We start from the raw sequence: 14,197 nt of genomic DNA, 5'->3' as shown, positions 1-14,197 counted from the left end.
GATTTTAAATAATTTTCCACCAATAAGGCTTATAAAATTTGTTGTATGATATATGATTAAGTCGTTTCATTTTCTTTGCCATTTGATTATAACTTATAGTGTAATTAAATTTTGTATTGAATGATTGTCATAAACATTTATTTATTTATTTATTTTGTTGAATGATATATGATTAAGTCCTTTCATTTTCTTTGCCATTTGATTATAACTTATAGTGTAATTAAATTTTGTATTGAATGATTATCATAAACATTTATTTATTTTTATTTTTAAAAAAAAATTAAAGACTTAAATATTTTTCCACCAATAAGGAGAGAGTGGAACCTTACTTTTATATATATGATTTTGCTTTCTCTGTATAAACAATTCAAGGATAATTAAACAATTGGATAATAACTCCTATTGGACAAAAATCTTATATCATGTTTGGTGCATGTCCTATTTACTTTAAAACAGATACTCATCCATGAGATACAACAGAGAGCCAATGCCCAATTGTTGCATAAACTAGTAAACAAAGAATAATGTGGACAACAACAGCAAAAAAAAAGTCAATAGAATCGTTAATGTCCTCCCTTGTGTGATGATCCTACTACTTGCTTAAGTAGTTTGACCTTGTTAAATTCTGCAGGGCAATAGCTTTTCTCTACTTCCCAAGCGAGCTGTGACATTCCATTGAAGGATGATTTTGCTCCCTTTTCATCTGTTACTTCCATTGGAAACGGAATCCTCACATCATATATACCTCGTGGAGACCATACTCGGAGGTCAAATCCAAGCCTATCCATCCAAATCATCTTTGTTTCTGAAACCTGATATAAAACTCAAAGTTATAATCCTGAACAACAAGTAAAAATGAAAAGGGAGAAAGCAAAATAGTTTGGAAGACTGAACATGTTGTTTAGATTGAACATTCTTTGAAGTCTTTTCATAGAATGTTGAGAATACTAACCACAAAGTCTAGATCCACGTATACGTTGCAGAATCGGAAAATGTCTTCCATGTTGTTAGTGTTGATCTGGTTGACAATATCTTCTGCAACATCTCGAAGAGGATCAGGACTTGCACTTTTATAATCTGATGACGCCACCCAGATCCCGTCCTGTAAAACAGTAGAAGTGTTTAGACTTTGTTGATCACAACAAATTTCTGTGTTCGAGGCGTCAACTAAGTGATCATTAACTGTCACAAGAAACTGAAAGAGCTAGTGATTTCTACCTCCATGAAGTCTTCCATTTGGAGTACACGGTCAACTGCTACAACATATAAACTGTCCTCCTCAACTTCTTCGCCAAACTTTTTCCTCCATGTAGCACTAAGGCGCTACATCAAACATGGTGACTTCGATTAAATTCCAAGTATAAGCAGATGAAGAGGGCAATAAACCTAGAATCGTACGATCAGCGTTATGAGAAATAGCCAACTGGTTCCACAGACATCTCCTAGAGGCTACGAAAAGTTGAAAACCAACATCACTATCTTAAACTACACACTCAATACCCAATAGAAGCTCAAAATGAGAAAAAGTGAAAATGTCTAAATAGATTTCAACTAGCCAATACTAAACACAAACACATAAAATGGATATATACGCAAGTCTTCTTTTTACCTTAAGAGGTTCTACAGGATAGTAGCAAGGACGATAACACTAACAGGTCAATTAAGATTATTATCGTCCAAACAAAGTCTCAAAAACAATGCACATTTAGGTAATACTCCAAGACTCGTAATGCTGTGTTGTTTGGAGTGAGAGAGTAAAGTACAAAAGATCATACCTTTAGAACAAGATCGTCTCCTGGGCGACTAATGCTACCTTGTATCGTACACTGAGGAGTTCTCAATCCACATTGTTCTAACTGATTCCAAAAAGAAGGATACGATCAGAAGAAGAATGAACCAAAAGACAATTCAAAATTGCAGAAAGAAGAAGAGGAAACGGTGATGACCTGAACATGAAGAGCAGACCTCTTGTCAGGAGAGAAAGTGCGATTGAGGCAAAGAACAGGAGTGCCATCTTGGTCAACGGCGAAGCGAACTCCAACGCCGAGAGGCCAGCCGTCGTGGGTCAAAGTGGAGAGAGTTCCAACGGAGGAAAGCTCCATGATACTCCTCGAAACCTCCGCCGGAAAGGGCTTGTGGGTGGAAGCGGAGAGATGATGGGTCGCCGTCAACGGAGTATCCGAAGCCGTGGAAACGGAGCATCGGAGCGAAATTGGACGAGACGGGTCTCGTTTGAGAGAGATGAATTCGCGTCTCTCGGTGGGTTTGGCGAAATTAGGAGATGGGAGAAGAGTGAGAGCGAAGGATTGGGTTTGGAGTTGCATTTTTGTTGTTGCTCTGCCCTCTGATAGATAGAGAAAGAGATGTGTTCGACGAGAAGACAAAAGATAACTTCGAAATGAACAAACCGGACTCGAAACCGTACCAATGTAAACCGAAATAAAATTTCCGGTTATTGTGTTTTGGCTTTATGTGATTCATTATCAGTACACAAAATCATGAACAACAATTTTATTCTTTTTTTTTTAAAACCATATTATAAACCAATAAAACGTTCCTTTCATCATCATGCATTTTAATTTTCCAGAAAACGTAATACAAAAATGCAAAAAACGTTGTAGGTTTAATCAATGGCTATTTAAGAAAATGTAGCTTGAAAATACAGTATCATTAATGATTTATTTATTTCTCATTTTTTGTAAATTGCTTGTATGTGTTTTTAAAAATCATATTCAACAACAACAATATATGATTGCTTATAGATATATTGCCAAACAATTTTAAGAAATTGAATGATGATATGAAGTTGTTTGAATCATCAATTAACAAAGATAGTTTTATTCAAAAACACAAAACTGTTGCTGTGTTAGAAATCTATAATTTAGGGGTTATTGGATCATAATTCATGACTCTCTCTATTAATTAAAAAAAATGTAGCAAAAATATAAATAGAGAGATATATACATAAAATAATCTCAACAGTAAAGTTTTCTTACCCATTCACAAAAGAAAATAATATTAAATATATTAATATTCAAAACTAATTTGTAAAACTTGAACACTAAACACCAACCCTAAATACCATAAAGTTTTCTCTATAATTTTCAAAGAAATGTAATAAAAATGCAAATAAAAAATATAGGTTTAATCAATGGCTCTGTAAGAAAATGTAGTAGCTTAAGAATACAATTTCATTCATTGTTTATTTGTTTCTCATTTTTTGTGTTATTGCTTATATGTGTTTCCAAAAATCATATACAACAACAACAGTATATCATTGTAAATTGGTGACCCCCTCATAAACTTAGAAGACAAGTAATAAAAAAGAAAGCACATAGTCATGCATACGTAATAATCATGGATCAGCATGTGTTTTTCCTGATGTTCCACCAAAATATTTCTGCAGTTTTCAAGTGACAAAAGTAGAACTATATATAAAGAGACATGACTAAATTAAATTAATTTACTATTAGGCATGAACAATGAACAAAATATTCTGATATGAGTCTCTTGTTCAACGTGTCTATGCAAATTTCAAGTAATTTAATTAGACTTGGATACAAAGTATCCATTTCTAACTAGGTGGTACACAATAATATTTTTTTTTTTTTGTAACAGGCTTTACACAATAATATTTTACATACCATTCATTAATGTTTTTTTCATTCGATTAAGGGATTTGATAGGTAACGACTGTTAATTATCTCACCAATCGTCCCCTAAATATAAGTTTTTCTTAGGGTATTTTGATTTTTTTCGAGAGTTTTAGTCAATTCAAATAGAAAGTATTAGAATCGAACAATATCCAAAAACATATTGGTTCTAAACCAAATTAACTATTTGAATAACGTGAAAGATCCAACCATGAACTCGAGCCAATACCATCATCGTGTGCAAAACCTTATAATGATGATGGTATTGGCTAAAATATGTGATTAATTAGCAAAAGTTGAGTATTTGATGTTTGGCCTCTAACGAAAGCTATATTTGCATCATTTTAGAGTTGCTTTTGACTCAAAAGTTTCTAGTCATATATAATTACTACTAAATTAGTCCCACGTCAAACAAATGATATGTTTCAAAATGTGTAATTCAAAACCTATTTGTAATCCGTTGCTTTATCATTTGCTTATAATTTTGTTTTGTTTGAATTAACAACTCTTATCTTATCATTACATAAAGGGAATTTTCTTAGTATATTCTTACTTTACTATCAATGATAGAAAACATATCTGTGTACCGTTACCTACTACTGTCTTCTTTTAATTTGATAAGATTAGTAGATGAGTCCGTGATTTAAAGTTAATTTATTTTCATCAACCACATTGTAGTCTTATTTCGACCGGTTTAGTTAAACCACCGGTTGAAGTGTATACCAAGATTCACGGCAGAAGTGTCGGTGGCCGTGGTGTGTGTAAGATAGCGTAAGACTTCAACTTCAGCAATGAACACTGACAATAACACTCACTCGAAACAAAAGAAGTGATCTTTTTCGACAAACATTAATTGAAAAAGAAATATATAAAAAAAAAATCCAAAAGAGAAACTGAGATATCATATTTGAGGAAGATAGATTGTCTCTATCTACCCCCACGACACAACACAACACCTCTTCCTTTGTTGGTCTCTCTTTTTCTTCTCTTCCTCTCTCTATTTTAACTCATTTACTTCAGGATCCTCTGTTTTTGTAGAGGGAAGGTAAGAAAATATGGGTTTTGATCTGAGGCAAGTAGTTGCTGGTATTCTCACCATTACCATGTTTGTGATGCTTGGGCAGATGCTTCATAGAGATTACTATGATTCTCTTCAGGTTAGCTTTCTTGCCGACAGTTTCTTTTTTTCTTCCTTTCTCGTTTTGATTTGAGGCTTTTGTTCTAGTGTGATACTACTCATTGCAGCTTAGTTCAAGTGGGTTCTGTTTGATTGCTCTTCCTCATTGTCAGTTCTTTTTTCCTGTGTTGATACTTCTCTTAGATGCTTTCTGAAGTAGATCTAATACAGTTAGCTGTTCAAGTGAAAAAATTTGCTTGATTTGTGCATCAAAACCAAAACTTTCCATTTATAGATCAAAATGTTGGATTGCATTGATCATCAGAAACCCAAAATTAGAGTCAACAGTTTTTCCAGCGGATCATTAGGACATGATTGATTTCATCTCTTTTGGTGTAAACTAATAGTGAAAAAGGTTGATCTTCTGTAGCTTAACCTCAAAACCTACGGTTAAGTTTTTTTTCTCTTGTCTTTTTTTGGGTATTTTGTACAGGAAAAAGTTCAGGGAGATGCACAAGATATTGAATTTGAAGGATCTAAAGTCGCTGTGAAAGATGGTCTTGTCGGAACCGTTGAAGGCAGTAAAGGACCTTGGATGGAGGATAACACTGATCTTAATCCTTGTTGGCCAACATTACTATCCGGTATGTGTGTTTACTCAGACTCTGTAATTTGCAGTTTCTTATGTTTTTGTTTGCATCATTGGTTCTGGACTATTATTTACTAAGGACCTAACTGTTGCAGATGAAGCGGTATCATCATCATCAAAAGGGTATGTCACATTCTCACTAACGAATGGTCCTGAGTACCATATTTCTCAGGTATGCTTCTTAAAAACTCTAAAGTGGTGATCTTTGATTATTTCCAATCTTTGTACGCAACCATTGGTTTCTTTTATTAAACGGGTTTTATCTTCTTCCTGTCATTGTTTGTTGTGGTGAAATTTGTTTCTCTTGTTTAGATCACTGATGCTGTAATGGTGGCAAAGCATCTAGGAGCAACTCTAGTACTTCCTGATATTAGAGGAAGCAAACCTGGTGATGAAAAGTAAGGGTTGTTTTTGTGTGATCATGATATTTTTGTGTTTGCTAATTAGTTTAATAGATTTCTAAGCAATTTTAACTGCTTTATCAGGAGTTTTGAAGATATCTATGATGCGGATAAACTAATTAAAAGCTTGGAGAATGTCGTTAAAGTTGTGAAACAATTGCCTGAAGAAGTTTCTCTAAGGAACATCGCCATTGTGAAGGTCCCTACCAGAGTTACAGAAGATTACATTAAGGAGCACATTGATTCCGTCTTCAAATCGAAAGGAAACATTCGAGTTGCATCATACTTCCCTTCTGTGAACTTGAGGAAATCCTCACAAGATGGCGAAACTGATCCTGTCGCGTGTTTAGCAATGTTTGGGTCATTGGAGCTGCAACCTGAAGTCAATGCAGTGGCTGAAGCAATGGTTGAGCGGTTGAGGACTCATAGCCGGAAATCAGGTGGCCGTTTCATAGCGGTAGACCTTAGAATCGACGTACTTGAGAAGAAAAATTGCCATACAACTGGTGTTACAGGGTCCAAGACATGTTACAACGCGCAAGAGATTGCTTTATTCTTGAGGAAGCTTGGATTTGCCAGCGACACAACTATCTATCTAACTCAGCCAAGATGGGACAGTAGCCTCAATATCCTTAAGGATATCTTCCCAAAAACGTTCACAAAGGTAAGTAGGTTTCCACATTGGTTAGGCCAAGAAAGTCTTTTACCCTATTGTTAATCTTGATTCTGTCATTCAACTATGGCAGGAGGCAATAATGCCGGCGAGTAAGAGATCAAAGTACCTTGAAACAGAGAGTTCAGAGTACGAAAATGTTATCGACTTCTACATAAGCTCAAGAAGCGATGTCTTTGTTCCAGCCATATCCGGTCTGTTTTATGCAAACACAGTTGGAAAAAGGATAGCTTTAGGTAAGCCTCAAGTGCTAGTTCCTGCAGAGACATCTGGCCTTGCTACAGATTTCATCTCTCCGTACATCTCAAAGAAGAACCACTTGGCTTATTCATGTTTTTGCTGACCATCTATAGTGATCTCCACGCATAATTCCTCGGAAGGACCTTTTCAGTTTTCATCAAGTGTAAGCAATTTAATTATTTTCTTGTTTTTATTTTGTAAGTTTGTTTCAATATAAGTGTTTTTTTTGGGCAGAGAGGTTTACAGTTTGAATCTGTTGGCTCATAGCTTTTGCATTCTATAAATTTTGCTTTTCTCTAAAACCATGCCCATTGTTCCTCGAATCTAGTGATACTGATATCACACAGAAAATTCTCCATGTAAACCAACCAAAGACTGAGCCAAACTCTCGTTAGTACCAATACACGAAATACCAATCAAAGATTGAGCCAAAACTCTCGTTAGTAGTACAACAAATCCAATTCAATTCACAGTTGCACTTTTACATCATACAAAAAGAAGAAAATATGAAAAGGGACAAAAGAATTGAATCATTTTTGCAGCATACATTGTGAAAATACTTTTACCATTAATAAAGAAAGAAAGGTTAGAGGTTTTAGGCCATTGTCACAGGTTATATCTGTTATTGCTTCTGTAGTTGCAGTATGAGGAAGGTGAATCTAGTTATGTTTTACGCACTTCTTGAAGCTTTGTATTTACGGAACGGTTTCTTGAAGTAGACACTCAGCGGAGTCTTGGGCACAGGAATCAGTTTCCCAACAACTGCAAGTGGCCAGCTACATAAAAAGTAAACAGAATATGTTCATTCATAGTTCTGGAAAAACAGGAATCCATGTTTCATAAGCACTGAGAACAAGTTTGGAGAAATTGGACCAACCTGACCAATCCAATGACAATAGAAGCAAGCCATAACTGCCAGCTCAGTCTAACGGTGTGTGCAAACTTTCCGAGGAAAGTAACGATGAGTATCTGCATTTTTCAACCAGAAGCATTTTACTATCAAAGTCTCAAAGAGGGGAGAATCATGCAAGAAGGTCGCTTTGTGTGATTGTCCTACCTGAAGTATAAAAGTGACTCCAACAATTCCGACAAAGAGAGGGTTCTTAGATACTCCTCGGAAAACATTCATTTCATCAGGTTTCCTTGCATTGAACTCGTTGAATATCTGGAAGACTTGCAAGATCAAAAACAACTCCATATGTTTTTAAGACTAGAGATGAAAGAATAGATCATTTGCTTACTTGACACATGACAAAGGCATTGAATATCATAGTGTTCTTTACTTCCAACGCATGTGCATGGTTGTCGTGGTTCAAGCCAAGAATGCTTAAGCCTGCAAAGTTGAGAACTAGGAGAACGGCCACTTGATAGAATGACTGCGACATCCCCAGGTTTCAGTGTCAGATATTTGCAAGCTAGAAAAAGTATTTGGTAAGAAACCAATCAAGTTAGTTTTTAAGCAAGTCACCTGAACAAGCAAGTTCCTCCACATGATGTTTGTTATAAGAGGTTCCCTGCAAAACAAGAAACAAAACCATCACGATCCATACAACTGAAACCACATCTATCTAATTTTGTTTCACTAAAATTATGAGGAAAACATCATGGACATGATGTTAATACCTTCTTCCAACAGGGGTTCTATGCATAAGATGATCGGTTGGTGGCTCTGTAGCGAGTGCAAGTGCTCCAAGAGTATCCATAATAAGGTTAACCCAAAGCAGCTGCATCAAAGAAAACCATTTTCTGTCTTTTATCCTCCATTTTCACCGTGTCTTAAATGTTTAACCATTCAAAAAGCATCAAGGTTCATCCTTGAGAGACAGGGGAAGATTAGTTTACCTGAACAGCCTTTAGAGGAACATCACCAGAAGACATTGCTGCTACAACATTGATTATCAGTGCTGCAACATTCACAGTAAGCTGAAACTGTATGAATTTCTGAATATTTGCATACACAGAACGTCCCCATCGAACAACCTGGAAGAGTAAACAGAGTTGCGTGATTATAAAACCATATAAAGGAATAGCTGTGGAAGTATACACTCAAATAATGAAGGATATCATATTTTTCTAATTACTACAGAAGACTAACCTTTACTACTGAAGCAAAATTGTCATCCAAAATAATGATGTCGGAACTCTCTTTTGCAACTTCAGTTCCTGAGATACCCATAGAGAGACCTATGTCTGCCTATATTGTCCAAAGCAACAAAAGAAGAGTCATATTTGGAAATAAAACACAATATCAGCTTTGAAGAACTTTATATCGTATGAGAGGGTATAAAGTCATATTTGGATTTCTAACCTCATGGAGTGCAGGAGCATCATTAGTACCATCACCAGTGACAGCAACAACATCTCCATTTTTCCTTAATGCTTGAACAAGTAAAAGCTTGTCATTAGGAGAGGACCTTCCCATCACCTGCATTTTTACACCCAAAGTTAATGTTTAAAATAGCAGTAGCAAAGGTCTTATGATCATTGACTGTTTAATTGTCATACCGTTATTTTCTTGGCTACTTGTTCTCTCTCTTTTTCAGATAGCTCACGGAACACTTTTCCTTCGATGATAGTTGGCTCAACGGCTTCTGTATCTGAAGAAAGTATACCACACTCCAAGGCAATTGCTTTTGCTGTTTGAAGATTGTCACCAGTCACCATTCGTACCTAGATAACAAACATATTTCATTTTCAAACGTTACAGATGAGCTGAGTAGCTATATCATGAAAAGATGAGCATTTCATGTAATCTGACATGAATGTACCTTAACACCAGCACTGGTGCAGATTCTCACTGCTTCTCTGACACCAGGACGACAAGGATCCTACATTGCATAGATCAAAATTGAAAATTATCACAAAGTGAACTCATAAACCAAACCAAGAAAGGCTTTCAGAATACAAACCTTTATTCCAACAATGGCAAGCAAAATCAGTTCATCTTCTGGTAAATCCCATTTATCCAAGTCCTCTTGTTCCTTGGGAACTTTGTTCAGCTCTTGTGTTCTGCATGCAATAGCAACACAACGCAAGCTATTTTTCGCCATGCTATCGATAGCAACTCTGAAAAATTCCTGCAAAACAAATTCCAGACACGAATGTTTTTGTAATGTGAGATGAAAGGCATAGTATAGCCACACATTTGGTCTTCGTAGGCTATCAGAGAGTGTCCAAGTGAAATTTTAATTCTTTAATACACAAAAAGATCAAAGAGATTGTCATTTCAAACTCTTTAAGTCACCTCACCTTCTGGCTATCAATGGACTGCAGAGTACCATTTGAGTCCATGTATTGTGTACAGCAAGCCAAAACAATCTCTGCTGCTCCCTTCCAGTGGATGAAAACTTCAGAATCACCCTGCAGACATTTAATATTCGCATAATCAGCTTTACAGGATATTTTTAGAGTTCAGCAGTACATAGGGGTGAACTGAAGCAGCATCTTACTACATGCCTCCACAGTAAATAAAAAAAAAAAAAATTCAGTATTTTGGAAAGTGGAGAAAGGATCAAAGAAATTACTCGAAGCACTGCAACACCTCCACGCTTTTTCTCTGAATTAAAAGGGAAAGCATGGATGATAGCAGACTCCGACCTGATGGTCTCAAATTTCATCCCCAACTGCAAAAATAGCTTCTTTTAAGTATACTGCCAATAGAGAGAAAACTATTCCAAAGATGGACCTGCAGAGTAAACAAACATTTGATACCTTATACGCCCAAGACAAGATAGCCTTCTCTGTGGGAGATCCAGAAATCTCCACCTCTCCACCATCCTACAGTAAAATATTACATGAGTACTAATCATCCATCATTTGATAACCATAGGATGAGCTTAGAGTAAAGAGTCAGCATTTGGCCTCGTTTCTTCAATCCATAAGAGGTTCAATAATAGCAGTGTAGAGAAACCACCTTGGGATGAAAAATGTTTCCTGTAGTGTTCTGTGCCACTCCCTCACTTATCAAGGCAACAAGTTTAGGGTGGAGCCCTGAGGGGTTGTCTGCTACATCCATCTTTGATCCTCCAGCATAAGTCTCAACCACAGTCATCTGTAATTTTTCGAGGAGTAAAATTAGCTTTCTAGAGGGTACGATGATTTTCACGTCAATGAAAATGCTCCCATAGCCCTGATGCTGACCTGATTCAAAGTTAAAGTTCCAGTTTTGTCACTGCAGATTGTTGTTGCTGATCCCATGGTTTCACAAGCTGAAAGTCTCCTAACCTGTTTAGCAATTGAAACGTGTTCAGAAAATAACCAAGAAGAAAGAATTAAAGCTAAGAACACCCGTTTAGATTCTTACCAAAGCTTTGTCTGCCATCATCTTTCGCATTGAGTAAGCCAATCTGCATATATGGAGTCAAGAAAAAGTAGATCAACACCTGAAATGTAGTTTGTTATAGTCTGAGTGGTTATTATAAAGGAAGACTCACGTAAGGGTAACTGCTAAGGGAAGTCCTTCAGGCACAGCCACAACCACAATAGTAACCTGAACAAATTCCAGAGTTAGTCCATATGTCTATCGAATAACATAATAAAATATGTGGGATTAATACTTACGGCGATTGTGAATATCTTTACGCAATCATCTACAATGTCACTGATACTTGTCTTCCCTTTGATAAACTGGGTCTCTCCACTAGTATCTTGGGTAGTTCCGGTAAAATATCTGATGAAAACTCGCAATTATAGCTCAACATGGCATGAACTTGTAAGCTAATAGATTTATTGACCAAGGTAAATGAGATTACCTCACAAGAAGAGCCACCAGGACAACAAGAGCCACTGAGAGCCCCACTATGCCGATGAAGGTTGCAAGACCATTTAATCGCACCTGTACCAGATTACCAACTGGAACTGTTAGGCTTCTTCAGGACATTGAGGAGACCCTAACCCAATAAAAAGTGATCAAGATGATATACCTGCAAGGGGGTTTCTTCACCAGTATCCTCTGAGATACTTGCCATCAATAATCCCCACTCAGTGTTGATTCCAACACCAGTAACCTATTAAAAGACTCAGAGATAATTCACTTACTAAGTAACTGAGAACAAATATGTGAAAACAGAGTTAAAAAGGACAAAAGCCACAAAGATTTACCAGCATGTTACCGACTCCATCAGCTACTTTACAACCAGACATTAGAAAAGGGGATTTTTGATCCTTGTGAACCTGCAACAAAGATCTGTGTCACCAAGTAGAAAGAGAAGATAAGCATGCCATTGCACAACATAATGATGAACTCACAATCTTGCTTTCACCGGTCATGCTAGATTCATCAATAGCAAGAGAATGACCACTGATTAGCACTCCATCCGCAGGGACCTAGATGCAAACAGTACATAAGGCCACATAGTCATTTAATTCTGAAACCACGGATGGAATATAAAAGACAAAGTATACCTACCTGGTCACCTATCCTAAGAGGTATAACATCTCCGACAACAACATCATAGATTGAAATCTTCACTGTTCTCCCTCCTCTCATGACCTGTAAGAGTTTTCGTTGATTTTTAGTTATCAACTCAAAAACATATGATTGTTGAAAAAATTAAGATGTGAAAGTAAGAACCTCTAGTTGTATGTTTCTTTTTTCATCATTGAGGTTTTGAAACTGAAGAGATTGGCGATAGTCACTAACAGCTGAAAGAATCAAAAGATAAAAAGTGTAAAGAAAAATTCATCTTAAATGGATTAAGACTAAGATTAGGAATATTTTCAAGAAACTTGTAACAGAAAACAGATACAAATTGCAGGAAGCATGTATATACCTGTAACAACGATGACAAGCAAAACTGCAAATGCAATGCTTCCACCATCAAGCCAACCTTCTTTCAAACCCTGATGAAAGTAGATGAGACATACAAATTAGTGCAGTCCTGACTTTGAAAAACTAAGAATTTAACAAAAAGGAAAGCATACCTCTGTCTTGATTCCCAGTGCCAATGATGTAATAGCCGCTATGATCAAGATGATGAGAGTTAAATCTTGCCAAGCTTCCCAGAGGAACATCTTTTGGACAAACATAAAGTCAAAAATGTATGAGTTATCCACTAACTGGTAATTAAACACCGTGGAAGAAGAAGTTATAAAAAGACTTTGCTTACAAAAAAGTTCTTGCCCTTCTTCTTTGGGTACGTGTTAGATCCAAATGCATTCTTCCTATCTATCACCTCTTTCTCATCCTCATTGATTCCTTGCTCCAGGTTTGACTTCAACTTTTCTGCCACACCTTTGACCTGAAAGATCATATATATAATGTCAGTATCATGAAATCTTCCTGTTTATAACTCACAACGAACCGCAATACAAGAGTCTTGAATCAGACGTACCCCTCCATGTTGCTGCAAATTGGACATGTTCTGGTTCCTGGTCATTGACACAAGTTTTTCAAGATCAATGTCAAAGTTACCAGTTGAAGCAGCTGGTGTTGATGATGATCCAAACGCTGATTGATCCCCCAAAGAAAGTTAAAATTAATCATAGGAAACCAAAAACAGAGATATGACTGAATTATGTGAGATCATACCAAGTTGTTGTTCCCCAGCCAATTTAAAAAGCAAAGCAGCCTGATTCATAAAAGGAAATGACAGACGTGAGATCAAGAAAACAATCAACATTGTACAATAGAAGAATTATATTTAGAAATAAAAAAATGTACCCTAATGACTTGAGCATGAGCTCTGATCATCCTCCTTCGATTATCATAATGTTCTTCTTTGTTAAGATCCAAAGTGTATCGAAACCGACGTGATGCGTTCAACACAAGAGCCGCTTGCTGCAAATGGATGATTCACAAATCAAATCCAATGTTTACACAAATCTAACCAAAGAAGAAAGAGAAAGATATATACATACCCTCCAGCGACGGAGAGATTCAACAGAAGCGTTCTTGGTGTTATCAATGTCAAAAGGATCATCAGGATCATGTTGAAGCTCTTCGTGATCAGAAGAATGGTCTTCAGTTTTAGCAGAACCAGCTTCCATATCGTCGTGACGACCTGACATTGACGTCAGAAGCAATCCGTTGCTCGACGAAGTGCTCATCCTTCCTTCCTTCCGCTCACCCAGCTTTACTTCCTCTTTTCAAGAAAAAGTATCTATCTCTTGGGAAGAAGCAAGAAAGAAACAAAAAAAAAGAAACGCAAAGAGAGAAAGAAAAAATAGAAACGACCTTTTTGATTTGGTCGTTATGAAATGGTGTGACGGAGAGAAAGGTCTGCCTAACTCGTAAAAGAGAGAGAGATGAGAAGGCAACCGAAAAAAAAAGAAAAGAGAAACCGAAACACACACTCTCTCTTTCTTCTTACCTCTCTGTCATTCACAGAGAAAATAAAGAAGAGAAAACTAATTTTGAGCTTTTTTCTAACAAACACACCCCAAAAAGAAAACAAAAACTAAGAAGAGAGAGTTTCAATGGAATGAGTTCATTACTATTTTTGGTTTGGTTTGGCAAAATTTGTG

At 36.5% G+C, this 14,197-nt stretch overlaps 3 protein-coding genes across 3 annotated transcripts; 1 reads left to right on the top strand and 2 right to left on the bottom strand.

The window, feature by feature from the left end:
- Positions 1 to 372: 372 nt before the first annotated feature.
- LOC17893104 (glutamyl-tRNA reductase-binding protein, chloroplastic) lies at positions 373 to 2,355 on the bottom strand. Its single transcript, XM_006298095.2, has 5 exons — positions 1,947 to 2,355; positions 1,776 to 1,856; positions 1,219 to 1,323; positions 953 to 1,102; positions 373 to 812 (listed from the first exon to the last, which is right to left on the bottom strand). Exons 1-5 carry the CDS (start codon positions 2,322 to 2,324, stop codon positions 564 to 566), a joined length of 963 nt encoding a protein of 320 aa, XP_006298157.1. The 5' UTR covers positions 2,325 to 2,355; the 3' UTR covers positions 373 to 563.
- Positions 2,356 to 4,542: 2,187 nt separating this feature from the next.
- LOC17893181 (protein MANNAN SYNTHESIS-RELATED 1) lies at positions 4,543 to 7,035 on the top strand. Its single transcript, XM_006297695.2, has 6 exons — positions 4,543 to 4,810; positions 5,264 to 5,414; positions 5,515 to 5,591; positions 5,732 to 5,817; positions 5,905 to 6,484; positions 6,567 to 7,035. The coding sequence occupies exons 1-6, from the start codon at positions 4,709 to 4,711 to the stop codon at positions 6,834 to 6,836; spliced, it is 1,266 nt and encodes a 421-aa protein (XP_006297757.1). The 5' UTR covers positions 4,543 to 4,708; the 3' UTR covers positions 6,837 to 7,035.
- Positions 7,036 to 7,109: 74 nt separating this feature from the next.
- LOC17891162 (calcium-transporting ATPase 9, plasma membrane-type) lies at positions 7,110 to 14,042 on the bottom strand. Its single transcript, XM_006296808.2, has 33 exons — positions 13,592 to 14,042; positions 13,395 to 13,511; positions 13,263 to 13,302; positions 13,066 to 13,181; positions 12,841 to 12,972; positions 12,656 to 12,745; positions 12,505 to 12,574; positions 12,306 to 12,376; positions 12,141 to 12,224; positions 11,981 to 12,058; positions 11,834 to 11,905; positions 11,656 to 11,739; positions 11,485 to 11,567; positions 11,294 to 11,402; positions 11,167 to 11,222; positions 11,037 to 11,079; positions 10,874 to 10,957; positions 10,647 to 10,784; positions 10,445 to 10,510; positions 10,258 to 10,356; positions 9,983 to 10,093; positions 9,643 to 9,810; positions 9,502 to 9,561; positions 9,239 to 9,403; positions 9,042 to 9,158; positions 8,829 to 8,927; positions 8,576 to 8,713; positions 8,357 to 8,457; positions 8,202 to 8,247; positions 7,975 to 8,109; positions 7,791 to 7,898; positions 7,611 to 7,702; positions 7,110 to 7,509 (listed from the first exon to the last, which is right to left on the bottom strand). Exons 1-33 carry the CDS (start codon positions 13,778 to 13,780, stop codon positions 7,404 to 7,406), a joined length of 3,267 nt encoding a protein of 1,088 aa, XP_006296870.1. The 5' UTR covers positions 13,781 to 14,042; the 3' UTR covers positions 7,110 to 7,403.
- Between the last annotated feature and the right edge of the window lie 155 nt (positions 14,043 to 14,197).

This window comes from Capsella rubella, unplaced genomic scaffold (genome assembly GCF_000375325.1).
Source record: "Capsella rubella cultivar Monte Gargano unplaced genomic scaffold, Caprub1_0 scaffold_3, whole genome shotgun sequence".
In the NCBI taxonomy this organism is placed as follows: domain Eukaryota; kingdom Viridiplantae; phylum Streptophyta; class Magnoliopsida; order Brassicales; family Brassicaceae; genus Capsella; species Capsella rubella.
Note: the sequence above shows the minus strand (reverse complement) of the source record. Positions and strands in the feature narration are given on the sequence as shown.